This window comes from Eublepharis macularius, chromosome 17 (genome assembly GCF_028583425.1).
Source record: "Eublepharis macularius isolate TG4126 chromosome 17, MPM_Emac_v1.0, whole genome shotgun sequence".
NCBI classification, from domain to species: domain Eukaryota; kingdom Metazoa; phylum Chordata; class Lepidosauria; order Squamata; family Eublepharidae; genus Eublepharis; species Eublepharis macularius.
Genome location: NC_072806.1, coordinates 30,739,082 through 30,766,809, shown reverse-complemented (window position 1 = coordinate 30,766,809; position 27,728 = coordinate 30,739,082). Strand labels below are relative to the sequence as shown.

The window sequence follows — 27,728 nt, the reverse complement described above, 5'->3', positions numbered from 1 at the left end:
GTGTGAACTGAACCTGTACAACACTTTGGTGTTTCCTTGTCTCATGAAATTTACTCAACTTGATATTGTTTTGGCATCAACTGTATATAAATGGCAAATGCTGCACAAATGCTGTAAAAATGACACGAAAATGCTTTAAAAGAAACATTTTGGAAACCCCAGGAACAAAAATTGGGCAGATTATCAGGGAGAGCAATTTTGAACCGAGAGTGTTTTTCAGCTTCCTCAGTTCAAGCCTTGTCAACATCCTTGCTGATAGTTGGAAACAGAACATGGATCTTCTGTACACAGAACAAGTATTCTACTACTGAACTATGGTCCCTCCCTAAATATACATCCGTATGTGTCTACCTTAACCAAATCATGCCATCCATTCGCCTAGCTCAGTATTGTCTACACTTCAGGGTGCCAGGTAGAAAAGCCATATACACACGTTTCAAACAAACAAAATTAACACTCCGTATTTGTTTTTTACATACTAATTGGTTTCACTTAGTAGTTCATGTGTTGGTGGTGGAGGCAGTTTGTCCACAAAATGATTCAGTTCAAGGGAGAAGATTGGGTTTAACGTAGTTTCTAAACTGGCTGTCTCACTACCCAGTGGCCGACAGGATCTACTGATTTTGAAGACCCTGGTTGTTGTAAGCCCAGGCCATATTTGGTACGTGGCTCTTTCTAGGGACACAATTCCAGGCTGTATAACAAGGAAGCAATGAGGGGAAAGCATGATTTGGAGGAAGGAAGGGGTAGCAGGGAAAGAGAGCGCTACCTCAATGCTACCCACATATTGCTTTTCCTCTTTCATATCTCATGCACATTTGTTGCAGCCATGGCAACAGGCACATATGCATCTGGGGAAAAGTGGCTGTACATGTGAGAAGTGGCTAGAAGCTCTTCCCTGCTTACCACTTCCCTCCTCCAAATTGTGCACACCTCCACTGTTTCTTTTGGGATATTCAGCAAATTCAGTCAGTGATGATATTGTGTGTGTGTTTTGTATGTAGGCGGCCCTAAATTCAATCCTGAGCATCTCCAGAAAAAAAGTTGACCATCAGCAGCGCTGAGGAAGACCTTAGAGAATCAGGCTAGACAGCCTCAGGCCAGAGGTCTGACTCAGAATACAGTAGCTCCATGAGTTCACTCACAACCATATGCTCAAACACCACCTATTCTTTCATGGCAGGACTGCCGACGGGTCACTGCTTAGACACTGCTGTAATGAGTCCTTGTGCCCACTTTGGCTATTATTATTTGTTATTTGACTTTGGCTCTCCATCTTCATATTTAAAAAATACCCAAAGGTCACTCTTAGATTTCCTTCTCTAGCATGTGCTTTTCTATTTAGCTTAAAACACATTTTATGGCTGAATACACTGATCTCCTAATTAATAAATCTGATTTTTATGTACAGCATAATGAAACCATGTATTTAAATAACTGAAACCCTTCCCTGTTTATACACAATATCTTAACCAGGTTTATTTAGGGTTTATAGGAGAAACTGAAGCACCTCTAAAGGTCCTGCAAGCAAAAGAAAGCCTTGTTGGCTATACTGGCAAGTAATGATTATCATGTTAGAGCTTTTTCTAAACATTTTAAATTGTAATTGGAAGACCTCTGAGGAAGCTGGAGGAAAATAAAAACAGGTTTGATCCTCTCTTAGTTTGTCTATTTTATGATAGTTTCCACATGAGAAACAAAGATTGAAAAATAGTGGCCTAAATGTTACTGCCAATTTGCTTCTTATCTCATTAAAGTTTGTATTTTGGGCCAGGGAAATGTGTGCTACTTGTCTATTCCTTCTCTAGTGCAATTTTTTCATTGAACAAAACTTGTAATTTAAGGGGGAAACACTCATCATTCATCTTTCCCTAGTTCCTTTGGCTAGCTGAGCACTGCTTGGTAATTCTGCCCAAGATGGATTTGCAGTTCCTAATGAGTTTATTAACCTCCAACTGGCTACCCTGCCAATCTGAGGACGGAAGGGTGACCTGTGGCCAGTGAGGGCGGCTTGTTGCTGTGCTGGCTCAGTGACCTCTAATTTCGCCTCAAAGCAGCAGCTCTGCCAATGAATGACAATAGGAGAGCTGCAAGGAAAACAACTTCTTTAGAATTATCTTGAATGGTAGCTGAGATAACGTTGAAGCCTCAGCTATAGAAAGAAGATGAAGGGGACTAGTGGAGGTTGAACTGAAAATGGGCAGAGTGAATAGAGCAAGGGCTGTTTGACATAGCAGCAATGATAATTTTACCTAAAGTCCTGCTGCTTATTGCAAAATGGGCAAATTAACGCCTTTTTGTTGTGCTGGAGTTCTGAATGATTTGAAAAGTCTACTGCTCTCACCACAGCAACAACGTGCTCTCAGAGGAGACAACCCCTCACACACACACACACACACACACACACACACTCTCTCTCTCTCTCTCTCTCTCTCTCTTACACTTTCTACATAAGTCATGGGTCTGGGTGTGCCTTCCAATTGGAAGGATACGAGACCAGAACAGTGACTCATGCAGAGAAGCAACAGACAACTTCCTCCAATAGCAACCTTCCTTTTGGCAAATGTAATACATTTTGTGTTTTTTCCCCAAGTTTTCAGTACTAGAATAGCAGTACATGTACCAATACTTGAAACATATCTATCCCTCTGACCTAACAGTTACAAGCCAAAATTACGTTTTACTTAGCATTTACATAGTGCTTTAGGAGTATCTGAAATGCTGTGTATCAAATCTAGAGCCTTATAATCCTTACCACAAACTTGTAGGTAAACCAGTATTATTGTAAACCCATAAATGATCATGGGCCTAAAGTCTACCCAGTGAGTTCATGGCAGAGGTGAGATTCAACCCGGGATTTTCCCGATGCACTAGAGTGTTACATTTCAGGCTGCACGCAGGGGAAGGGAAATAGAAAGGCGGAATGGACCAGAGGATGATAAGGCGGGGGAAGAGAAGACAAACATTTATTTCTCAAGAGCCAAACCACATAAAATATTGCGATTAGGTCATTCAGATTTTTTTTTTAAATGGAAATGACCACCAGAGGGGTGCTGCTTTGGACCTGGGCCATGGCGCAAAGGAAGAGTAGCGGTTATTTCCTTTGGGTGCCTAATTTTTTCCCTTCCAGGATTAATAAAGACTTGGCAAGTTGGGGTGGGAGGCGGGGAGAAGAGGAGGAGTCAGTTTCCATCTGAGAAAACCGCATGGTAAAAAGATTAAAACTCCTCTCCCCTGGACCTTGCCCACAAACTGACTTAGGAACTTTAAAAACCACAATTTGCAATGAAAAAGTCACTGGGACTTTCACAGGTCTTCCATCATCTTGTTCAGTTTGGTCCTGAAAATAAAATATACATTTTGCAAAACTTCAGAAAAAAAATCCCCAATAAATGCCTGGCTTTCTCTTCCCACAGTGGGGTTTTTATTCATTTATTTTTAAAATGCAACAGTAACTTCATTCAGCGACTGCCGTGGAAAGAGATCAATATCCACCCCTGCCCACCCTCACTCTGCCTCAAAGTATGAGAAGATTGCCTGTACATCTCTGCATCTCATTACATTAATTACTTGCAGATTCACAACTGCTTTGAAGTCAGCTAAGCCCAACCTGGGCTTGTTTAATCTTTTATGCTCATCCTGCTAAGTTTATCATGATAAAACAGCTTCTTCTCCTCTGCTCTGCCCCTTGTCCTCTTCCTACACATCAAGTCCCCTCTGACATCCCTCCTGTTTGATCGCAAGCAGTCCAACATGCTTGCTAGAACTTCCCTCTGAAGTTGCAAAGGCAGGAGGCATCCTCTTGCACCTCTTTCTCTTTGAACTTTTTCACTACCTCACCAGGTCTCCTGCCTTGCAAAGCTGACCTTCTCATGCTGGAGAACAAACAGAAGAGGCTCGTGTTAATTGATTATCCTGGAAAGCCTTAATTAAAAAAACTTTAAATATAAATTATGAAAGCAGCAGCAAAATCCTAAGAGAGGGTGTCCTGGAAAGGTTAGTTTTTAAAAAAAAGAAAAAAAGAAACTGCAAGTTCTTCTAGTGGTCATCTGTGCATTTGCAGTGAAAGCTTTGTGCCTGCACACAGCAATGACTTTGGAAACTTCTAGAGCTATAATTTAGGTGGGAAACCCCCATCCTCCAGGGACAAGGCTCAGACCACACCTAACTGAGGGGAGGAGTTGGGCCTTTGCCAGTCAGTTCCTTCCAACTTAAGAAAGTATACCACAGCAAATCAAAAACTATCTGTTGCAGGGAAGGTGGGCGGGTCACGTGAAAGCACAAGTGACCACCTGAAGAATAAATTATAGGTAAGTGTTGACTGGGACCTCTTTCACAATTTCCGGGATCGTTTCATTAGCCAAATCATTCAAGCCACCACATGTAGAATATCCAGACAGAAAATGCTGATTTGGTGCTGAGCCAGCAGGTTTCAGGAAGGTAGATACAGCTGCCCTTGAACACACGAAGGGCTGTTAAGAAGAACACCTGGCATGGCCAATGTGGGGTGATGGAGATGGAATCTGAGGAGTCCTCTTATCTTTGTTGATTGGTGATTAGGGGAGTACGACAGAAGGCATAAAATAGACATCTTGTTCACATCTCTAGGACGGTGACTCCAATGGACCCAGTTTCACGTGGATAGCTGATTAGGTGCCTCTGGCCTTGATACTGATGTCAGGGTTAGGGCAGAAGATAGAGGCTGGTGAGGGAATTGATCCAGAGTAGCTCGCTCCGGATGTAAAATGATAATCTCAGCATTGTACATCACAGTGAAGGTGATGGATGTGCTAAACGTGTGACTGATGGTCATCCCAAGCGAGGGCACGGAGACCAAGGGTGAAAGGAGCATCTATCTTCCAAGTAGGCTCAACGTCAGCTGTCCTACTAATACTGTGGCTGTATCTGGTAGGTTCACTTTAGTATCAAGAATTCTCTCATTATGAGGATTTGGGACAAAATGAGTCCTCTTGATATTGGAGGTCCTGAAGGTAAGAGTGTTCCCCATACTTTGTGTCTCAATAAAGAGTGTCTCGTTACTGAGAGGCACAGCAGGAGTACTGTCCATCATGGAGAAGCTTTTCCAGAACAGTTTCAATTCGTGCCTCCAAGAGGAAAGCATAACAGTGCAGGGAGGTCTCCTTGATATACCAGCGAGTTCTTAGGTATCTGGAACTGAATTAACAAATTTGTGACTCCTCTCTTCAGGCTTGCACAGTCCAGGCCCATGCCTCTGGAGGGAAGGGTGTTTTGTGCTTAAATCATGGCTCTAATCATTTCCAAATTTGTTACTCTATGCAAGCGGAAAGACCATCAGTGTGATGCACAGAGACCATGAAGAAGTAATTATGGCTTCCTTTTTTTTCCAGTCCCAGTGACTCCTGCTTGCAACTGCTTATAAAGACAAATGCGTTTTAAAGACTTCTTTTTAAAGAAATAGTTTTTAAAGAGTTCTCTCTTGAACACATCCAGAGTTCCCAAGAGTTGCTGAAATATTCACAGGTCCTCAGCGAATACAGTCAATGTCGGAGCGAATGTACAAGACTCCATTTCCCACTCCAGGGGAAAAGATAAAAAGCAGAATATTACGTAGGAAAATCTAACTCAATTTCCCAGCCCACTCCTTAAGTCAATGCATAAAGCTGCTGAATCAGCAATGGGTTGTCATGGTAGTTGCCAGCAATAATAAGATTCGTTAACTACAGCACTACAGGGATAAGGAGCAGTGCCCGCCACTGTTCAGGAGAGTGGATTCCAGCCCCCTTCAATTCTCAGCACGTGTATGATCATACTGCCAGAAAAAAAAGAATTAATCTGATAACAGATCTGTATGTGGGAAATTTTAAATGGACTTTTTGACTGTCAGAGGCCTTTGAGACAGGAACATCAGTAAACAGCACAGACCCACAAAGGATGTGTGTATACACGAGAAACTTGTATTGGTTTTATACTGAATTAACTGTCATGGCTTCCTCTCCCTCCAAAGAATCCTGGGAACTGTAGTTACATTAGGATCCCTTAACCCTTCCCCCATATTACAGAACACTGAACTTACTAAGATACTTTCTGCTAAACAGCTGCAGTTAAGACATCAAGTGATGGATGACTCTTCCAACCCACCAAGAGGGGCTTCCAGTCCACCAAGAAATTTCTATCAGGGCAGATTCTAAAAAGATCCAAGTGTCTGAAAGAACTTGGGTGTTGACTTTATGAGGAGACTGACTGTGGTCTAGGCAGGATCCTGGGCCTGGCTACCTTCCTTGTCCCTGGAAATTACTGCAGCATCTGATAGGAGTAATTGGAAATTACTTCAGCCACACCTCCTTCCCTTGGAAATCTCTGCCATTTAACAGAGTTCCACCTTAAAGCTGTAGAAGTAGCTATGCTCTGTGTTAGCCAGCTCCCTTCCCACCCTATTGAACTAATGTGCAAAGGAAGGTAAGGAAAATGTCAGTTGTGGACTCTGAAACAGTGTGGATTCTGGAACTCACCTGATGCTGTGGTACTAGCAGGATGAGAACTGAAATAGGGCTCTTCCCATCAGAAGGGATAGAGCCCCTGCATATACTGTATGGCCTGCCTCTGGAGGAAGAGTGGGAAGAAACCCCCATCAGGATAATCTTCAACCAGAGGAAAATATGCAGGTAGGACAGACATGTATCCCTTTCAGCTGCTAGCAATTTGAAGCAGACACATCAAAGAACAAAATCCAAGGTAGATACAAAAGGATCCTTGATTCTGACTTACTAAAAATCAGTTGAAGGTGGGGTAAAGGTGAAGAACATTGCACCCATTGGCACAATCGGGAGGCACAGCTCACTTCCAGGAAGCCATCATCCACCAATGAGAAACTCTGCTCTGATTCTTCTTTAGTAGACATAGGACAACAGAGGGCGGTCAAGTATTAAATTTCTAAGAGTCCCACCTGCAATGCTGGATGAGAGGATTGAAACACCCCCCCCCCCCCGGATTTCTTTCAGTTGTTCAGGGGAGAAGGAATGACTGTTAAAACTGGTTTAAACGTCAGTGGTGTAGATATGCCCAGGGGCTCACTCTGAAACTACAGAATTGCTGTCCCATGAAGGTCTGCCAAAGCCTTGGCTTGTGTGGTTTTTCAAGCAGTGCTGACTATTTGTCATGGTGTTTAATGCAAAAGCGAGCTGGTAGTCATTTTTGCACAGTTTCTTTTTCAATTAAAACAGAACAAACTTGGCGAGATAAAGAAGAATTACATGAGTAAATTTGGGCTGATGAAGAAAAACAGTGTTGCACTTACCTGTGACTGTTGTTCATTGAGGTCTTCTGTGCAGGTACACATGGGACTGCACATGCGTAGGCCTGCCGATCGGAGATTTCTTAGCTATAATTTAAAACCACTAGAGGGTGACCCTTGCCTCCTGAGCACCTACATGGCTGTTTTCCCGCCAAAACAGCCCCTAGGGAGGTGGGGTGCCCCTCGTACCCTCAGTCCTCTTTCGCCACCATACTTTCAGGTAAGCAAAAAGAGCCTTAGCAGGGAAGGAGGGAGGGTACGTGTGCCTGCACAGAAGACCTCAATGAACAACAGTTACAGATAAGTGCAACACTGTTTTTCATTTTCGGTCTTCTTGTGCAGTCCCACATGGGAGTTTAACAAGCTATTTACCTGGGTGGTGGATCTTGCTTTATTCACAGGAAGAGAGACTGGAATACTGCCGTGCCTACTGCTGCTTCCTTCCTGTCAAGGATGTCCAGAGTGTAATGTCTGGTGAGAGTGTCAGTGGATGACCATGTCGCGGCTCTACAGGTGTCCTGTATTGGTACTCCCTTCAGTAGTGCTGCAGAAGATGCTTGTGATCTCATGGAGTGCGCATGGACTTCCAAGGGGCAAGGTAAGCCTGTACTTTTATAACATAGTTGTATGGCCTCTACCATGCAATGGTTTGTGCACTTGCCTTTTTCCCTTTGATAGGCCCCGAGAAGCACACATAAAGGTGGGAATCCAGTCTAAATTGTTTTGTTTGATCTAAATAAAATAGAACTGCCCGTCTTATGTCCAGGGTGTGTAATGCTTTTTCTGCCTCTCCCGATTGTCCTTGAAAAAAGGTAGGCAGTATTATCTCTTGTGACATATGGAATTTTGATGTCACTTTAGGTAGGAATTCTAATTTAGTTCTCAGTACCACTTTCTCAGGGTGAACTTTCAAGAAAGGGGGTTCTATACTCAAGGCTGCCAATTCATGTACTCTCCTTGCTGAGGTTATAGCTACTACAAACGCTACCTTGAATGACAATGTCCTCAAATGACAAGTTGCCATAGGTTCAAAGGGCTTCTTTATAAGTTTGGCAAGAACTAATTGTAACGACTAGGGGTGTGCACTTTGGGTTTTCCATTTGGGTTTTTAACCTGAATTGGGAGATTTTTAGAGATTCGGGGTTCCCGAATCGGCCCCAGCATTGCTGTGCCAATTACGGAATCCCAAAGCAAAGCTTTCCAAAGCATTTTGGAACACTTCGGGAAGCTTTTGCAAAGGGCAAGAAAAGTGCTGCGGCTTTCAAAGCTTCCCGACCTCTTTTTCACCCGATGGGAGGGGGGAAGAGGGAGTTCCCTCTTCCTCCCTCCCATTGGATAAAAAAGCCAGCCTAGAAGCTTTGGAAGCTCAAACCAGCACTTTTCAGGGCTGCTTTGAGCTTTCAAAACTCCACCCTGGCTTTTTCACCCAATGGGAAGGAAGAGGGAGTTCCCTCTTTCCCCCCACCATTGGATGAAAAAGCCACCCTGGAAGTTTTAAAAGCTCAAATCAGCTCTTTTCAGTGCTGCTTTGAACTTTCAAAACTCCACGGAGGCTTTTTCATCCAATGGGAGGGGGGGGGAGAAGGAACTCCCTCTTCCCCCCTCCCATTGGATGAAAAAGCCTGCGGGAAGTGCTGCTTTGATCTTTGGTGTGCTCCGAATATTTACAGGGCATACCAAAGCAGCTTAAATACCCGAACCCAAAGCGGCTTGCCGTTTGGGGTTTAGGATTATTCCGAATTTTTTTTAGTGCACACCCCTAGTAACGACCATTGTGGTACAACTCTCCTCGGGAATGGGAACATATTGTTCAAACCCTTCAGGAACATCTTGGAGGTGTAGTGTGAAAACACTTTTTTACTGTCAATAGATGAATGAAAAGCCGAAATAGCAGCCAGCTAGACTTTAACCGAGGAGTCTGACAATCCCTGCCGTTTGAGTTCTAATAAAAACTCTAAGATGAGGTCTAATGTACATTCCAATGAATTAATATCTCTGTTTTCTGCCCATGCAATGAACCATCCCCGCTACAGGACATATGACCGTCTGGTGGATAGACATCTGGCATTCAGCAGCACCTGAGCTACATCTGTGGGGAATTCACTTATGGTGTTATTAATCACGCTATCAACTGGAGTTGTGATGCAGCGTCTCTTTCTAGGACAATAGGTCTGGTACATTGGGTAAGTGGAGAATCTTGCTGTTGGCCAGTTTCAACAGGTTGTGGAACTATGGCTGCCTGGGCCAGTACAGGGCTAATAGTATAGTCTTGGTGTTCTTTGACTGTTTCTTGCTCACTACCCGTGCAAGCAGAGGAATGGATGGGAAATACAGATGCCCTGACCAGCTTAGCTGGAACGCATCTCCTAAAGAACCTTTTCCCTGGCCACCCCTTGAACAAAATAACTTGGCCTTCTAATTTTCTTCTGTTGCAAATAAATCTATATCAGGGAATCCTCATTGTTGAAAAATAGGGATTAAATACTTGCCTCAAATGGCCCATTCGTGTGGGTTTACTCCTAACCTGCTGAGTCTGTCTGCAATAGTATTGCCTATTCCCGGTATGTGTACCACATTGATGCCTACTTTTTGACCTATGGCCCAATTCCACAGTGACATAGCCTCTCTGCAGAGTGTCCTGGAGGTAGTGCCTCCATACCTGTTTAAATAAAACATTGCTGTGGAATTGTCCATGAGAATTTGAACATTTCTTCCTTTCACTACATCTTTGGGCTTAGGATCAGTTGAGGAGATATCTATCTCCAAAGATCTCGCCATCCTCATGAGTTGCTCTGTATACTCCGGAAATCATCCATAGGTACTGTATCTCCAGTGTTCCCCACTGTCTCATCTGGCAATGGGTCTGTAGGGTTACTAGGACTGCCCCCAGCTAGGCATGGGTCAGGACCAGCTTCTAATTCTGAGAACTGAAAGGCCATCCTGGAGCTGGAGAAGGAATGTTGTCTCCTCAATGATCTTGGAGAAGGTACCCTGGGCCATACATCCATGTGGTGTGCTCTCCCAGTGTCCACCTCATTGTAAGGTCTGTCAGTATGTTTGGAATAACCCCTTCTAGACAACAGTGAGTGGGAAGATCGATATCTCCCATTTGAGATCTCTCCTTCCTCTGAAGAGCATGGTGACATTGTCCTAGAGCACACTGAAGATGTTCTAGAGCTCACTGAAGGAGTAGGGGGAGGTTCAATAAATAGGACCTCTTTGTCAAGCCATTCACTCCTAGGAGACACCCCCGGAATATTCTCCTTAGAGGTCAGATGTTTGGTCTTTCTTATTTTCTTCTTAGGAGGCTACCGTTCAGAAACTGTCCTTCTGCCAGATAGTTCCGTTGTAGCCTGGGTAGGAGTCAGAAGCTTTAGACTTCGACCATCAGATCCGATCGCGTCAGAGATCTTGGATCCGATTGATCTGATTGGGTTCGGGTCAGTTCTGTCAAGCTCGATGTTTCAAGTGGTATTGGTTCCGTCTAGTCCAATTGGGTCCGAGTCATTCTAGTGCTCTTAATGGCTCGAGTGATATGGAGAGGGCGTGACTCCGAAGAGTTCTCAACCCTGAAGAACTGGGTTGTGGAGTCAACGGGGCTTCAGATCCGAAGACTTGGCGTTGTCAGACTGCACTGGTTTGGCTACCTTTGGGGATGGTCCCGCAACCACTAAGGCTTTCTCCCATAACGATGCCTTTAAACAGACAGCAGCAACAGCTTCACTGCCACTTTTTTTCCAAAGGGCTGTGCAAAATGCTTGGTTTTTTTCTCTGTGCAAAGCCTGAAACATGCCTTGGAGGGAGGGAAAAGCAGCTATTTAATCCTTTCCTGGCTTTTAAAGCCAGGAGGAAAGTGCAGTAATGTTACAATGTTGCAATGCTTCAATGGTACAACGTTGCTACATTTTCTTGCCTTTGGAAAAAAAAGTGTGTGTGTGTGCATACCCCAAAGGAGGAAGGGAAACCAGCCATTTAGCCCTTTCCTGGCTTTTAAAGCCAGCAGGGAATACTGCAAACATGGGAAGCAGAACAGCTGGCAGCTTTTTACAGCTGATGGGGATTCCCCTCCCATCAGCTGAAAAGCAGCTGGTGTTTAAAAGGGGGAAACCAGAAGCTCACACCACTATTCTGCAGACCTTCTGCTGCCCCAGAAGTGACATTTTCATGAACCACACAAACTGGTTTGGGAACCGGGGCAAGTTCGTGAAAGTTCGTGGTTTGTGAAACTGTACGAACCTCCCAGTTAATTTTTTTCCCCAGTTCATGCCCATGTCTAATCAGAACCCTAGTATATACTGGGCTGGACCCTACCACCTTCTCTGATAGCGAAAGACTGAGCTCCCTTTTGACTGCTGAAAATGCTATGTTGAGGATTTGGGGACCCATATGAACAAAAACCATACGGGATGGGGGCCACAGCGAACAGGGGAATTGAGTTAGAGGAGAAAAACTGCTAAGAGCCCACACAAAATAGCAAGTTGCCAAAATTCCCGTGCACACTAGCATGGCCAAGAATCCAGGGCCGATTCCAGACGGCCCTCCCCATCCCAAAACATCGCGCGTCATCACGCGGAAAACGCGCAATATCGCGTTTTCTCGTGCAAGTTTTGCGCAACGCGATATTTCGCATTTTCCGCACAACGTTCCAGGATGGGGAGGACCGTCTGGAATCGGCCCAGGACTGGGCTATTCCAATGAAGACACAAAGCTAGGCAGATCAAAATGGGGTTGATTCCCAGTGGAAAGAATCACCAAGAACAAGAAGCATTCCAATCCTTGAATGCACCCTTTAGTGATGCATTGTACCACCTCTCTCTGCCCCTGGATATGGAAGTCTTCCCTTCAAAACCTCATTATAAGGGTGAATATTTTGCTAGTTAATGAACAGTGGATAGAATGGGCTGGTATTAAAAACCTACTTACGCTGCCCTGCATGTAAGGAGAATTCTTCCTCTTTGCAGACTTCTTGGAATATTTCCAAATCTTCTTTCTCTTCAAGACTTGAGTTCTGAAGAGACACATGTTGAACTTTGAGGGCAAATTTAATTAGAAAATCACATCGCTTTCTAAGGAGGAACAATCCCACAGAAATCTCTTAGGTGGCCCAGATTTGAATATAGGGAAATTGCCTTAGATCAAATCAGACCCACTGATGAATTCCAGTTGCCAGTGCCTCTCCATGGTTCCAGGGAGCAGTCTCTTCCCAGACCTTCAAATTGAAGATGCCAGAGAATGAACCTGGAGCCTCATGCAAGTGAAAGCTATGTGATCAAGGGCTATTACAGATGGCCAACTGGCTTTCTCTGCTGTTCTCTGACAAACAGCTTGCTCCATGGCTATTAATCAGGGTAGAAACCAACATATGGCATAACCCCACTACCCATATCTGGTCACCTCAAGATACTGAGGGTACTATGTTAGGCAGGACTTTGGAAAAAGCATTACGTTTTTCTCAGTTAAGCTTCTTACCTCTAGCTCTGAATTCTCCTGAGGGGCTGAAGAACAGAAAAAATTGTCCGAATCAGGAGTTAAAAACTCTTCAGATACATCAGGAGAGGAAGACAGAGAACAACAGAGTTCTTCTGGCTGCACCTACAGATATGAAAGCTTTAGTACATCTATTACATACTATTGGCTTCATTTCCTCAAGGTTTTTGACACAGATTTTCACAAACCCTCAAACCATCTTTCTGCTCCCTGCTTACAGCCTTCCAAATTCCCAGGGTCCACCACACCATTTGTTCCCCAACACAAACAAGTTCAAATACATTTAGTTCCAAGATGATCATGCCAAGGAGAGATTACAGTTTGTTTTTCTAGGTATCCATGTCAGATTTCTACAGCTACCCAGAGGATAACAGAACTAGGTGCAATTATTAGGTCACATTTTGTAGTGCTTTTCCCCTTATAGGTACTTTTAAGGGTTCCCTGACCTCTTAAGAATGTCCTTCAAGCTTTTCTTGTTATTAGATCCTGGCTAGCAACCAGGTTTGAACCTTTTAGCTCTCTCTTTCTCTGCTTGAACTGTCTGGTTATCAGCTAAAGGCTGAAGGGGGTGGGGTGCGGGGAGGAAAGGCCAAAGATACACATTTCACCTAACCAGCCAAACTAAGGTCCACTAGTCAAACTGTAACTGTGCAACTTACTATCTGCTAAAATATAGTAGCCACAATGGTGCCAGAAGGTACTGCTCTGTTGACCAAGCAGGAGCAGAAGATGAAGGTCCCGGATCAGTGTGAGATCTAGATTAACAGGTTGTTAGTGTAGGGATGGAATGGGGAAGGGAGGTGTTGTAACACTGGGCCCTGCCTAGTCAAGTAGTACAAAGTCTCTGGATTGCCAGGCCAATATAACCAGCCCTTGCCTGGCTGAAAGAGCAACGCTTTCTGACTACTGTGATTCTGCTTCCAGCTCCAGCTACTGGGAACCCTAAGATGGAGAACACACTCTTCTAGCCCCAACATGTGGTATTTGATAAATTTCTGGTGTTGCTGCCTACTGCAAAAATGGGATGGATTGGTGGGATTGTCAACCCCCTGGCATCCTGTAAAAACATAGTCAGTGTGTATTTGGTTTGTGCAAGTCTGTTCTGCAATCATTGAAAATGGCTAGCTAACCGAGAAGCGTAAACTAGATCAAATTGACCTGCTTCACCTCTCATTTTAAAATTAAGATAGAAAAGGAGCCAAAAGCAGAGTTCTGTGCCTTTGAAAAGGAGTCTCCAGACTTGTTAAATGACCCATAGCTGCTTCTGGCAGATAATCAGCCTGTGTTCATCCCACAGGTGGAAAACTGACCCTAGAGTTTTAATTAGAGACTGTACTTCTAAAATTCTGGCACTGAACTATCCTTATTGCCTAGTAAAGGCTGCAGATGTGTGGTTTTAGAAAAATGTTCTGATAAGACTCTTTATCTGTCTACAGTGCCTGGGAATTGGAAGCTAACAGGTTAGAGAGAAATACTGTATTAATCAATACAGGGGAGTTTATATTTCATGGACTGTGCAAAGGCTCTTAACCACTGCATGTAGTTTTGGGGGAATGATTCACTGGGAACTTCATCCATGCAAGAAGCCACACCAAAAATAAATACAGGATTAGTGCAGAAGCTTTTGGATGCCTGTGTACAAATCCCATCCATCACAATGCGGCTTGCACAGAAGTCCCCACACTGGGGATTGTGCTTGCTGCAACTTCATTATTGAAAACTTGCATAAAATTACCCACTACATATTGTAGCAAAAGGTAGAGCTGATGAGTTGGTAGAACCTTCAATTCTCTGGGATGGTTTGCTGGGAAAAAATTCAAAATCTCCATCTGCCAGACAAACATGAGTTCTGCAGCAGAAGCTGAAACAGTACAAAAGCACAGCTGATATGCTTTCCCCAAGCTGCAAAATGTGTTCTGGTTTTAAATCTTTGGTTGTCAGCACATCAGATCTAGTTCATAGGTTGAGAAGTATGGTGACAGGCCAGGCAACCCTTTCCAAGAACTCCCTTTCTTCTGTATCTGAGAGTCTCTCTACACGACATGCCTCGGTGCATGTTCGTCAAGTATAGGGAGACACAATGTTAGCCAGGAAGCATAGTTTAAAAAGACAGAGCTGGCGGAGATCACTCCTCAGAGGGTTTGTTAACTTCATCTTCACCTCTCCAAAGGCACATCACCAAAAGACTGACAGTTGTCTCAGAGTTTGATGGCTCTAATTGTATATGACAGCTGATCAATCTAGCAAACTTTTGAATAGTTTGCTCACATTAATTTATTAATATGTAATAGTTAATTATTCTACACTGACCATTGGCCAGGAACCTAACACCCCCCACCCCCTGACAGGGTGAGAGGAGTGACTCCTAGTTTCTTGCTGGAAATGAAGCCAATGAGACGTCTGCATGCTAAGTTTAAAACAATGGAGTCCTTGCCAATTCTCATATTAGATCTATACAGAACAATGGTTCCTGCTTCATTACAGTGCTGTTCATTCTCTGAGAAGGAAGAGGGCACACCTCTCTTAAGTTCCTGTTTTGGTGCATCCCCAAAGCCTCTCCCAGTCATCTTTCATGTTGAGGTGTCATTGTGGGACAGCTGTGACAGCCTTCTCCACTGGCCTTGCAATTTCTTCTGAGGCTTCCTTGACCACATGGATGTTTTAAGTTTGCCACTTCACCACCACCCTGCACAATATCCCCAGCACTGGCCGTGGAGACCTCCCGACCAGCTTCCTCTGGAGTCAAACAGTTTAAAACTCAGCCCCATGTTTTCCAATTATTTTCTCCAAGACTGGGTGCCTGGAATCAGCAGAACTTTCTTCTCATCCTCTATATTTTCCTCTGTATCCCAGTCTCTCAAGTCTCTGCTAACTGAGCATGCTCTCTAGCACCTCTGATCAACTGCAGGCCTCCCAAGCAGAAACCTTGCCCCAGCTCATGGAAAGGTAAGTACTTCTTTCTTTTCACAAATACCACTTTCTATTGCATACCATCTGGTGGCATAGCTATGTTCCCATAACCAATGACATCTTTTGGGTCTTCCTTCTCTGGATCATTCACATGGGATTCTGGGTTTGGAATCAAATCCCTGAGATCCAAACAGAAGTGGCAGGAACTTGCTCAGATAGTTTATGCTAGGGAGGTGGGGTCCTGAAAGCAGTCACTCAGTAAATTTTCTCAATTCAAGGAATAATAGTCAAAGCCTGCTGCATGATTAACAAAAGGGCTTGGAAATGTTACTTTTATCTGGCAAGTGTGCGCAGCCAACACATAAAAACATTCCACCTTCCTCAAGGAAGAAGTTTCTTAATGGTTTGTTTTCCCCATATGCTCAACCTGTAGGTCAGAAGCACTGCATCCCAGGGGAATGCAAATGTATTTCTTTGCTCTTTGACTTGTGTCAGCTTTAACTTTTATCTAATTCTTTTTCTTTAAGTGGCACAAAATTGAAGATTAAGGATTCCTCTCATTCCTGCTGCTTATTGTTAATTTCATTTCTTATGACTTCATATGCTTTGCATAACCCAATTGTCCCTGTTTCACAAAGGACTAGTACCAGAAAATAGGGTCTTGTCCCTGGTAATCAACTTGTTTATTTTGTTCTGGGTTTTGCCTTTGGGGAATTTGTCCATATACATTCCTTGGAGTATGATTTTTAGAATTCAACTCCCTCTGCAAGGCCTTGAGTAGTTAAATCTCTGAGGGTCAAAACAGAAAAGATGCTTGGACTAGACCCAATGCTGACAGAAACTGTGTGTGTGTTACATGCTGTCAAGTTATTTCCTACCTATGGCAACTCTATGAATGAAAGATCTCCAAAATGTCCTATTGTTAACAGACTTGCTCAGATCTTGCGAACTGCAGGACGTGATGCCTTGTATTGAACTAAGCTATCTTGTTTTGGGCCTTCCTCTTTTCCTGTTGCCTTTTCCTAACATTACTGACTTTTCCAGAGAAACTTGTCTTCTTGTGATGTAAACAAAGTACAACAGCCTCAGTTTTGTTACTTTAGCTTCTAGGGAGAATTCAGGCTCGATGTGATCTAGAACTCACTTATTTGTCTTTTTAGCCGTCCACGGTATCTACAAAACTCTTCTCCAGCATCACATTTCAAATGAATCAATTTTCTTCCTGTTAGATCTTTACATTTAGAAGATGTTAATAGATATGATAAGATATTGTTGTATTATATGATAGTAGCAGCAAGAATTTTATATGCTCAACATTGGAAAAAAGAAGTACCGAATATTGAAGAATGGACAAGGAAGCTGTTGTACATGGCCGAAATGGACAAATTAACTAGAAATCTGAAAGAGCAAGATCCAGAAATTTTTTTGGAAGACTGGAAGAAATTTAAGAAATATTTGGAAAAGAAATGCAATGTTAAAGGACAATTGTGGTCTTTGGAGGGGTTTTAAATTTTATTAAGTAAGATTTTAACCAAGGGAATATATATAAGATCTCTACCATGGGTAACATAATATAATTGTATTACAGTGAAATAACAATCTCTATGAATAAACGGGGGGTTCGAGTGTTGTTGGAAGTCAATAGAGAAAAGGGGGGGTGGGGTTATATATTTAGAAAGGTTTAATTTGGATAAGTTGTATGTATTAATCAACTATTCTATATCACCTCATCCAATAAATTTTTTTTTTTTTTTAAATTCTTCCTGTTAGCTTTCTTCCTTGTCCAACTTTCACATCCATACATAGTAATGGGGAATACCATAGTTTGGATTATCTTGATCTTGGTCCCAGAAAGAGATCTTTCATCTTTAAGGATCTTTTCTAGTTCCCTCGTGGATGCTCTTCAAAGTCTCAATCTTCTTCTGATTTCTTGGTTGCAGTTTCCCTTTGGGTTGATGATTCCTCCAAGGAATAGAAAATCCTGAACCATTTCCATTTCCTCATAGTCAACTTTAAAATCATGTAGTTCCTCAATAACCATTACTTTTGTCTTCTCGATGTTCAGCTGTAATCCTGCTTTGGCGCTTTCTCCTTTAATCTTCATCAGTAGACATCTCAAATCTTCACTATTTTCTGCCAGTAATGTGGTATCATCTGCATATCTCAAATTGTTAATGTTCCTTCCACCAATTTTCACCCCACCTTCTTCTAAATCTAACCTAGCTTTCCTTATGATATACTTTGCATAGACATTGAACAGGTAGGGAGATAATGTATGTCCTTGTCAGACACCTTTGCCAACTGGAAACCATTCTATTTTCCCATATTCTGTTCTAACAGTAGCCTCTTATCCAGAGTTACAGGGTGCGCATCAAAACAATCAGATGTTGTGGCACCCCTATTTCTTTTAACACTATCCGTGGCTTTTCATGATCCACACAATCAAAAACTTTGCTGTTATCTATAAAACATAGGCTGGTTTTCTTTTGGAATTCCCTGGTATGTTTCATTAGCCATTGTAAACTTGCAATGTGATCTCTAATGCCTCTTCCTTTTCTGAATCCAGCTTGAACATCTGGCATTTCTCGTTCCATATGTGGTAAGTCTTTGCTGTAGAATTTCGAACATCACTTTGCTCGCATGGGACATTAACGCGATGATCCAATAGTTACTGCGCTCTTTGGCATCCCTTTTTTGGAATAGAAATGTAGACTGAGTGTTTCCAATCTATGGGCCATTGTTTTGTTTTCCATATTTGTTGACAGATTCTTGTTAAAATGTTGATGGACTCTTGTTTTACGATTCTTGTTTTATGATTTCTAGATTACCTGGCTTTATACTTCTCATGTTCTATTATGTGTTGCACAACTTTGGACATTCTTTTTGCACTTATTCACATCCACAACTGGACGTCCCTTCACCTTTAATGCAGTCCCATCATTAAGAATGGCGCTATTAATACTTGTCCTCTGCTCTTCCTCAGTAGCCAATTGTATGTCATCCCACCTGGGGGTCCCGTCTTCCAGCACTGTATCTTCTTTCATTTTGGATTGTCTCATGATAGGGTTTTCAAGGTAAGAGACTATAAGAAGCGGATTACCATTGCCTTTTCTGTGCAGTATTAACCAGGGTTAGCTGAAGTGACTGCCATTGTCTGTGAAAGATCCTTTGCCAGTGTCACCTTCCACTATTGCTGCTGCCCAGTAGCTAGCCTTCAAGGATTCCTCTGCTCCCATTATCACTGGAACAGTCAATTTTCTTCTACTGATGTGATCGTTGATTCCTGAAGGAGGTGGATGCATCTTAGTCTGGTGTTTGAGTTTTGACCTTTCTGCCTTGAGTGACTCTTCCAGTTTAGACACTTGACCAAGCCTGCTCTCTTGATGGTATTGCTCTCAGCTTCACCTCACCATGTTCAGGTGTGTATCCAAAAGAGGGAACTTTACAAAAACTTTACAAGGGACCTAATTCACAGGGTATGAATATGCGTGATCACGTGTGAATGTTTTAACTCTTTCCCACTGTGCAGTTTTACCAATTGAATCTGGCATATCTATTTATACACCTGCACTGTTATTAGCTCTCAAAGAGAAAAGGATGGACAAAAGACAGGTGTCTGCCTTTTTTCTTTTTTAAGGTTAACAGCAGTGCAGGTAGGATGTTTTTGATAGGCAAAGTTGGGTGGGAAGGATTAAAACCTTTTCCCCCCACACTAGGCTGATCTGGACTGAGACCACTTGTGCCTGAAGTTCAGATGAAAAAGATGTTGGGAGATCTGCAATCTGTGTCACACCTACAGTAAAATCCTAAGCAGAGTTAGAATTTCACTGTTGGTGTGAGTGCATGTGAGAGATAGTGACTTCTTGCTTTTAGTGAATATGCATGTAAAGCGTGTGAGAATGAATAGAAAGACACCATGTAGTTCATAGCCTATCATTTCACACACTACTGAAGCTGATTTTGAACAGGTGACAACAGACTGTATGGTGATTATGGAAACAACAGAATCCCATGCACCTTCAATAAGATGTTCTCAAGGCAGGTTATAGGGCTGTGAGGGCCAGATACTGGAAAGACACTGAGGCACAAATGAACTGAAGCACCATTGCAAAGTTGCAGTCAACACCCTAGAGGCGCACGCACACATGCACACACAGCAACCAGATTGCAGAAGCTACCATGGTAATTGGACCACAACAAGCAGATAAGGAAGTCTTGGATATCTCACTGCAAAGCATCCAACAAGGAAACAAGGGCAAGATGACCCAAAGCTAAACTCCTCCACTAGGTGGAGGAGGCCTAGGGCACTGACCTCACCTCTCTCTTCTTGTCTGTGGCCAAAGGGTCTGGTGGCCTACAAAGAGACAGGAAGGAGCCCAAGACCTCTTACCAGTGTCTAGGGCAACATAGTGGCAGGATGGAACCTAGAGTATTTTTGGTGTAAAGATCACTTCCGTGGTCTTCAAAACAGGCTACTGCTGAGTAAATGAATACAGACAACAGACAGAGTCAAGTCTGCATCTGCTGTCTTATTTCTCTTAACTTGGTTACTGATAAAATTTGCTGCTGTGTATAAAGGCTCAATGGCTGCATCTCCTGGCCTGCTGAAGGTTCAAAACAAAACAATGGTTAGATCAATGTCTAATTACTGTCCGTAATTTATGAATGAATAGTTCACAACATTTCTAATAGTAAAATAGAATGCTGTAAGCAATATTTATGAATTCACTTAGTGCCACTTCAGACAAGTATAATATTTGGATAAGGCCAATAAACTGTGGACTATAATTGGACACCGATCTAACTACTGTTTATTCCAGGCTATTAGTTTGCGATGAGAGGTTGTGTGTTTTTGTACCCTGTTAACCATAGCAGGCTCTCAAAAAATGGAGGAAGGGGAGGAATCAGGAGTTCAGGAGGAGCTTCTGCAACGCTCCAAGGCTCCTTCAGGTTGGGCCTCCTCACAATTAAAGAGCTGCTTTGGGAATTCTGCAGAACTAGGAAGGCAAACAGGCATAGAGTATCTCCTAGAAAAAAAATCATACCATTTTACAATGATCAAGTTCAGAAGGAGGCCAATGCCAGGCGCAGTAAGGCCGTAAGGGTTGGATCTTAAAGTAGAAATGTGAAGAGGGGAAAAAAGCAGGAAAAAATGAGGGGGATAGTTTGGGGGGGGGGGGTTAATGAAGACTTGAAAATATTTCCAACAGAAAAAAAATAGGCAATTTGGGAGACTACCAGGAAAAAACTTCCTAAGAAAAATGTTATCTTTAAAAAGACTGAAATGTTTCTGAAGACAAAGCTTTACTGAAAATGTGTAATATGAAAATTTATGTATGGACTCAAAAAATGAAAAGTGGGGATCCTACAAAAATGGGGGGGGGGGGAGGAGAATCACTTCATTTTCTCCAGTATGCCTTTCCCCAGGCATACTAAGACCATTCATTTTGTAAAGGTACAGGCACTGTTTACATTATATCGTGGCAAAGTTTAACCATCAAATGTATTTTTTTTTAAGATTTCAGTGTGTTCTACAAAACTGTGGCTTTACTCATTTTTTGCAGAAATATCTGTCTTGTCTGATCAAGGTTTTGGGCACATTGAGAATTAGATATACTGAGAATTAGATATACTGATAATACTTAGATATATTGTAGATATATACAATGTATTGTGAAGATTTTTCTGTTTAAATGTAAATAATTTGGGCAGCAATTAATATGCTATAATGTGTTAATATGCCAGTGATTAGAGCAGTGGAATAGGATCAGGGCTTTCTTGAGCCAGGCACGCTCTCAGTCTAACCTACCTCACAGGGTTGTTGTGATAAAAATGGAGGAGAAAAGAATGCTATAAGCTGTTTTGGTTCCCCATTGGGGAGAAAAGTGGAGTGTAAATGAAGCAAATCAATAAATTTAATGATAATACATTCTTAAAGAGTTCAGCATTTTCAAAAATATAAGTTTAACTTGATATCCAAGCCAAATATGCTGGTACTCCTATCTACTGCAACTGGATGAGAGTTTTTCTTTATAAATTATTCACTTTCTTTTTGTTTACTACAGAATTTGTTTTCTACTTTAACTTTCATTTTTCTCTCTCTCTCAGGCCCTAACGAAATGGGACACGTGTCATGAGTTAGGTTGGGAGTCAGTGCACATGCAGTGGCAAGTAGGCACCCCTCTGCAGCCATTTGGCTTGGGAAAAGGGCACAGGAAGGAAGGCTGAAGCCCTTCCTCCCCTGGCTGTGCTCCTCAGCTGAAACAGGCCCTGCCATGCTGTATCTCATGTTTTTGTCCTTGAATTGACTGGTTTTGTGTGATATTTCTTCCAAATTGTCATATATGCCTATCTGCATATCTGCCATAAATGTATTCTGTGTTATGTACTGGTCGTCTGAGAGCATGAGAAGTTTCTTATTGATGTTAAGGCAGTGGGTTACCTCACAAGTATTTACTTTCTCTTTCCCCGATGCCTCCAGAAGTGTCCCTGAAGGCTGGATGCGGCCAGCTCGAAATATATCTTCCTTGGGAACTGAGATTATTTCATTCTTTGTTCTGTCTAGCCTAGACCTGACTTCTCCCTGACAACCCCCGTGGCTCTTTCACACACAGAAACTTTAACGGCCCTTATCCTGATGGCAGGAACGTTCCCTATAACTAACATCACCAACCCGAGTTACATCACTTCTGCCAATGCACTTGTCTGAGCACCTTGAACTTGCTGAATCTCTAATAAAGTTACTTCAACCAATACACCTGCGTGTTTGCTGTGGAGAACTGAGGGATTCTACCTGCCAAGGACTGACACAAATAAGTAAATAAAGAGACATAAATTTAGCTACATACCCTGCAAAGGTCTTCAACGCTGACAGAAATGGCCAGATTCTTGCACAAGGTTGTGTCACACTCAGTTTGCGCCTCATTTGCTGAAAGCTGGCTATTCCTGCCTTAAAAAAATAACACGCTGAATGAAAAAAAAATTAGCATGCAAAGGTAAATGAAAATGAGAATAAATCAGAGAATGGCAGAAGAAGCTATATAGCCTGACAGGGCCCTGTGAAGATAATGACAATTAAATCCATAAAAAGAGGGTTATCAGTCATTCCAGAAAAAAAAAAAACAGTGCTGCTGTAAGGATGCCTCATAATTCATTTCTAAACAAGTTCTGATGGCATTTGCAACAACAACCACACCATAATCTCAAAGTGGTTGGTACGACATAACCACCAAATAACAAGTGATGTTACAGCACCTTCCTCTTTAATTTTTTTGAGCATGATTATATTAATAATTGATATAAGGGCTAAATTTTTTTAAAAGATTGAAAATGAACACATGGGGAAGTCTTTGCATGGAGACGCCTAAAAGGCCACCCATACCTAAGCATGCAAAGGTAAATGCCAGTTGACAGAATATAAATGAGAATAAATCAGAGAACGGCAGAAGCAGCTATATAGCCTGACAGGGCCCTGTGAAGACCGTGACAATTAAATCCATAAAAAGAGGGTTATTAGTCATTCCAGGGGGAAAAAAACCAAATAAACAGTGCTGCTGTAAGGGTGCCTCATAATTTATTTATGAAGCCTGTACTTATAGCTAAACAAGTTCTGATGGCATTTGCAATAACAACCACACCATAATCTCAAAGTTGTTGGCATGACATAACCCACAAAAGGGCATCTGGGCTGCTGTTTCAGCTCCTCATTTTGCTGCTCCTCTAGGGTGGATGTCACTTTATGGGCTTTTCCACATACACAACTGATACCCAATTTTCACAGCAATCGTTCCTCAAACACTGGAATTGGTCTGTGTATGGTTCTTCCACACGTCTGCCCTCCCTTTGCATTTTTATAGCTGTGGAGTCAGTTTATTTTGTTCTGCACATGCTTTAAATAATCAGGATTTTCAAACGAGAGTGCTGTCATCTTTGGTAGCATAACAGATGATGTCACAGTACCTCCCTCTTTAATTTTTTTTAGCATGATTATATTAATGATTGATATAAGGGCTAATTTTTTTAAAAAGATTGAAAATGAACACATGGAGAAGGTTTTGCATGGAGAAGCCTAAAAGGCCACTCATACCTAAACCGCACTCCCGCATCCAAATCTGAAAGCTGTGCCTGAGAGCCAAACTACAAGTGACGCCTGACACAGGTTGGACACTTGTCAGCTTCCCTCAAGTTTTGATGGGAAATGTAGGCATCCTGGTCTTACAGCTTGGCTCTCCATTTAATTGAAGTTTAAGAAACCCACACACACACACACCCAGCGGAGGGGAAGGGGGGCACCCAGCGAGACCCCAACGCCTGCAATCCCCTCCCAACCGCATGTTCTCCCTCCCATAGACTGCCACTCTGTAAACTTCAATTAAATGGAGAGCCAAGCTGCAAGACCAGGATGCCTACATTTCCCATCAAAACTTGAGGGAAGCTGACAAGTGTCCAGCCTGTGTCAGGCGTCACTTGTAGCTTGGCTCTGAGCTGACCCAGAGTCAACAGGCTGAGGCCAGCACCAGCAGGGGCAAACCAATGTCTGTTGGGATACAGCCTAAAACAGCAGTGGCTATGTGCTTTTCAAACTGCACTGCTTTTTCTGGTGCCAGGGATTTTGCCATTTTTTTAAAAAAAATACATATTGATAGACCGATGACTTATAACTATAGGTGCAGCAAGGTCTCTGAATTCCCAGCTTTCTTTTTTTTTCTTTACAAAAAGTTACGTGTCTATCTCCTTCCCCCTTGCAGAAATATGCCGTTTTTATCTCCTTCCCTTGCAGAAATATGCCTTTTCCCTTGTATCTCTGCAAGGAAAGGGGCTAGAGACCTTTTCTTTAAAAAAAAAATGAAAGCTGGGAATTCAGAGAACCTGCTGCACTTATTATTACAATGGTAGATCAATATAACAATATTAAATTGATGATAAAAACAGGTCAAAACAAAACCGGGAAGGAGGAAAGGATGGCAGGGAGAAGAGTGGTTCAACAATGATGAATATCCATCTAGTCATCGAAAAGTCAGTTGGAGATTAATAGGAATGGGCAAGACAAACAAAACCCAAAGAAATGTTACATACAAGGGGGGAAAATCAACTCAAAAATCGGCTTCCAGAAAAAAAAAATTGGGGTAAAAGTGGTCTCAAAAGAACCAGAAAACCCTCCGGGGGATACCAAATCAAAAGTCAAAGGCAAAAAAAGGCATGCAGAAATCAGGGGATAAATCAAAGCGGTATGGGGTCAGAATTGAAGGGGCAGATAAAGGGGCAGATAAAGCGATAGCTCCACCTGCTGAAAGCTGCAGAATTAGCAATATAAAGTACTTTAATAAAGACTGGTGCAGGTCAGTTAATGAGGGGGCTCAGACTGGTCTGAAGGTACAAGATGTTCTACTGCAGAAGCCAAGCAAGTCTGGCTCTGCAAGCTGCATAACTACAAGACCATATGGAAGCTAGTGACCTCCCTGGAAGTGGAGCAGAGTGTAATGAAATGAATGCTGTTGTACATAACCTAAGAACTCCTCTACCAGGCTTGCCTTTACTGTACCTTGCCCCCTTTCAGAGTTTCCTTTTCTGCAGTGCCATGACTAGATTTACTTAGGGTTCCAAAACTGGTTAGATTCTTGGACTAGGATCTGAGACTCCCTGGTTTGAATCCCCACTCTGCCATAGAAGCTCACTGGGTGACGCTGGGCCAGTCCACCCACTCAGCCTAACCTACCTCACAGGGCTGTTACGAGGATAAAATGGAACAGTACAATGTAAGCCACTTTAAGTCCCCATCAGGAAGAAAGATGAGATATAAATAAAATAAAATGTCCTGATCCAATGAACATCTTGTCATCTATGCTGCAGAAGGTTTTTCCATTTTGCAGTACCAGTGTCACTTGAAAACATCATATACTTTGCTTCTGATGGATGTTTTGCGAACTGGTAGAAACCAGAATACAGTGTCAGACTACATTAGCCGTATAGCTCAGGGCATATCTGATATATTGTTTCTAGGTACATCCTGGTCTATAAACCAGGAACTGCTGAGCGAAATTTCATTCCTGGATGTGCTGCAACCTGAATGGTAATACTTAAGCCCCCATCTTTCTCTAAACATTATGTATTATTAAAACATTACGTATGTTTTAAATTGTGTTGTTATCCACCCTGAGCCCGCTGATGTGGGGAGGGCGGAGTACAAATCCAAAAAATCAAATTAAATTAAACAGCATGGCCAGGATACTTACCGAGGGTGCAACAAGCCAAGGTGGCAGCTGATACCCCTGCTGTGCTTCTCCACAGTACGATCCAGTAATGGGTCGTCATCAGCTCTTACTGTCTGGCCCAAAAAAGCATTTCATGGCATCCTCCAACTCACTCTCACCTTCAGTGCTGCAGACTTGTCTCTGATCTCCACGTTCTTTTTCTGCCTGTGGCCATTCTTGTGCCCTCTGCTGGCAGGCCTTTATCCATGCCCTGTTGCAGGAACTTTCTAACGTACTCTCTGTGTTCTCAGTCTCAGAAGTCCATTTGTTGGGACGGTACTGAACGAGAAGGTCCAGTTGCCCAGAAACTGCTTTGCTTGCCATCTGACTTACTTCCTCTGTGGAAAAGAACATAAACAAACCAACCCAGGAAAACGCCTTGGCAATTTTCCCTTCCCTTTGCAAGCAAATATCACAGAGCAAGAAGGAGCGTTCATAGATGAAGTACATGATTTGCATGAATCAGGCTAAGATCCATGACAGCAGCAGACCCATTTTTTTTGTCACGATTGATCCTGCCAGGGCAGGTATTTATTCTTTGCCTAGGCAAATTTATTTGCCACTTTTTCATGAAATAGGCTTGTAACCGCTTATAATAAAGTGGGAAAAAACCAATAAAAAATTCTGTTTGGCAGAGCCCGTTGCAGCTTCGGCGGGGCTACTTCATGAGGCATAGGAGGAAAGGGTTAAATGATGAGATGCGTCTGACGAAGAGAACTGTGATTCTCGAAAGCTTATGCTACAGTAAAGTTGGTTAGTCTTAAAGGTGCTACTGGACTCTTCGATTTTGCTACTACAGACTAACACGGCTAACTCCTCTGGATCTATGACACTGCCAGTTTCAGTTACTTTGGCCCTTTGATTAACCAAGGAGAAACAAAGTAACTTCTCATCCTTTACCTTGCACTGCCATCTAGTGGTAAATCTGAGCTCTGACAGGAAAATCATCAATTGGTGTTTCTCAAACTGGGGTCCAGAAACTTTGGGAATCTTCTAGAAATGGGCCCAGGAACAAAGTGTCGGTGGAAGGGGACAGAACTGGCTTTCTCTTCCTTCAAAGATCAAGAGTTGGAAGAACTGCTGTTGCCAGCTATCACAGCAGTCATAGTTCCTTCAAGTGTAAAACTGAACTGGTTGTCACTCTATTTTCCCATGAAAAAGATCTCACCAAAGACTCAGAGAGATGCCACTCCATACACAATAATAATAAATGGTTTTTTAAAGTAAATTATGAAAGCTCAGGTTCTTGTGTGATTCTTGTCTTTTTCCATTTCTACAAGGAGCTCTGTAAGTTTTCCAGGCCTCTTTCTAAAGCCAGTCTCTGGGTGGAAGAGGTTTTTTTGCTGTCTTCGGTGCAAGGTCCCTTCCAAACAAGGGGCAAGCCCAACTGGATCTTGATTCAGCCCCTTTCAAGTTGTGGCCTATAGAATCAATTACCTTTTGAGACCTGACTATAAAGGTCACGTCCAGACAATGCAAATGTTCTTCTTTAAAACTGAAGCTGATATGATCCACGCTGTAATGTTTTGACGATGCAAGAGAGCCCAGGACTCCCACAGGGCATGTAGTTTGCTGTGCACATTTGGAAAAGGAGCTGTCTGATGTGTGGTGAGTACCAGTAAGGGAGAAGGGGAGGGCTAGGGGCAGGGGATCGCTGAACTATTTGAATTCAAAATGGTGGTTCCTAAGTTGCTAAGTCTAGAACCACTGAATTAGTCCATACGGTACAATGTCTCCTGGCTTTATAAAAAAAGTTTCATTCCCCTTAGGTTGGCTGCTACCATTTTGGGATTCCTCAGAGGCTTATC

At 42.7% G+C, this 27,728-nt stretch overlaps 1 protein-coding gene across 1 annotated transcript in view; it reads right to left on the bottom strand.

Annotated features, from left to right (window-relative positions):
• TEX14 (testis expressed 14, intercellular bridge forming factor) overlaps positions 1–27,728 on the bottom strand; it is a 56,464-nt gene that overhangs the window by 3,543 nt on the left and 25,193 nt on the right. Inside the window, exons 16-19 of the mRNA XM_055001657.1 lie at positions 26,040–26,258; positions 22,519–22,619; positions 12,743–12,865; positions 12,197–12,281 (exon numbers count right to left, since the gene is read on the bottom strand). Coding sequence (XP_054857632.1) covers positions 12,197–12,281; positions 12,743–12,865; positions 22,519–22,619; positions 26,040–26,258 — 528 coding nt within the window. The remainder of the gene's footprint in view (positions 1–12,196; positions 12,282–12,742; positions 12,866–22,518; positions 22,620–26,039; positions 26,259–27,728) is intronic.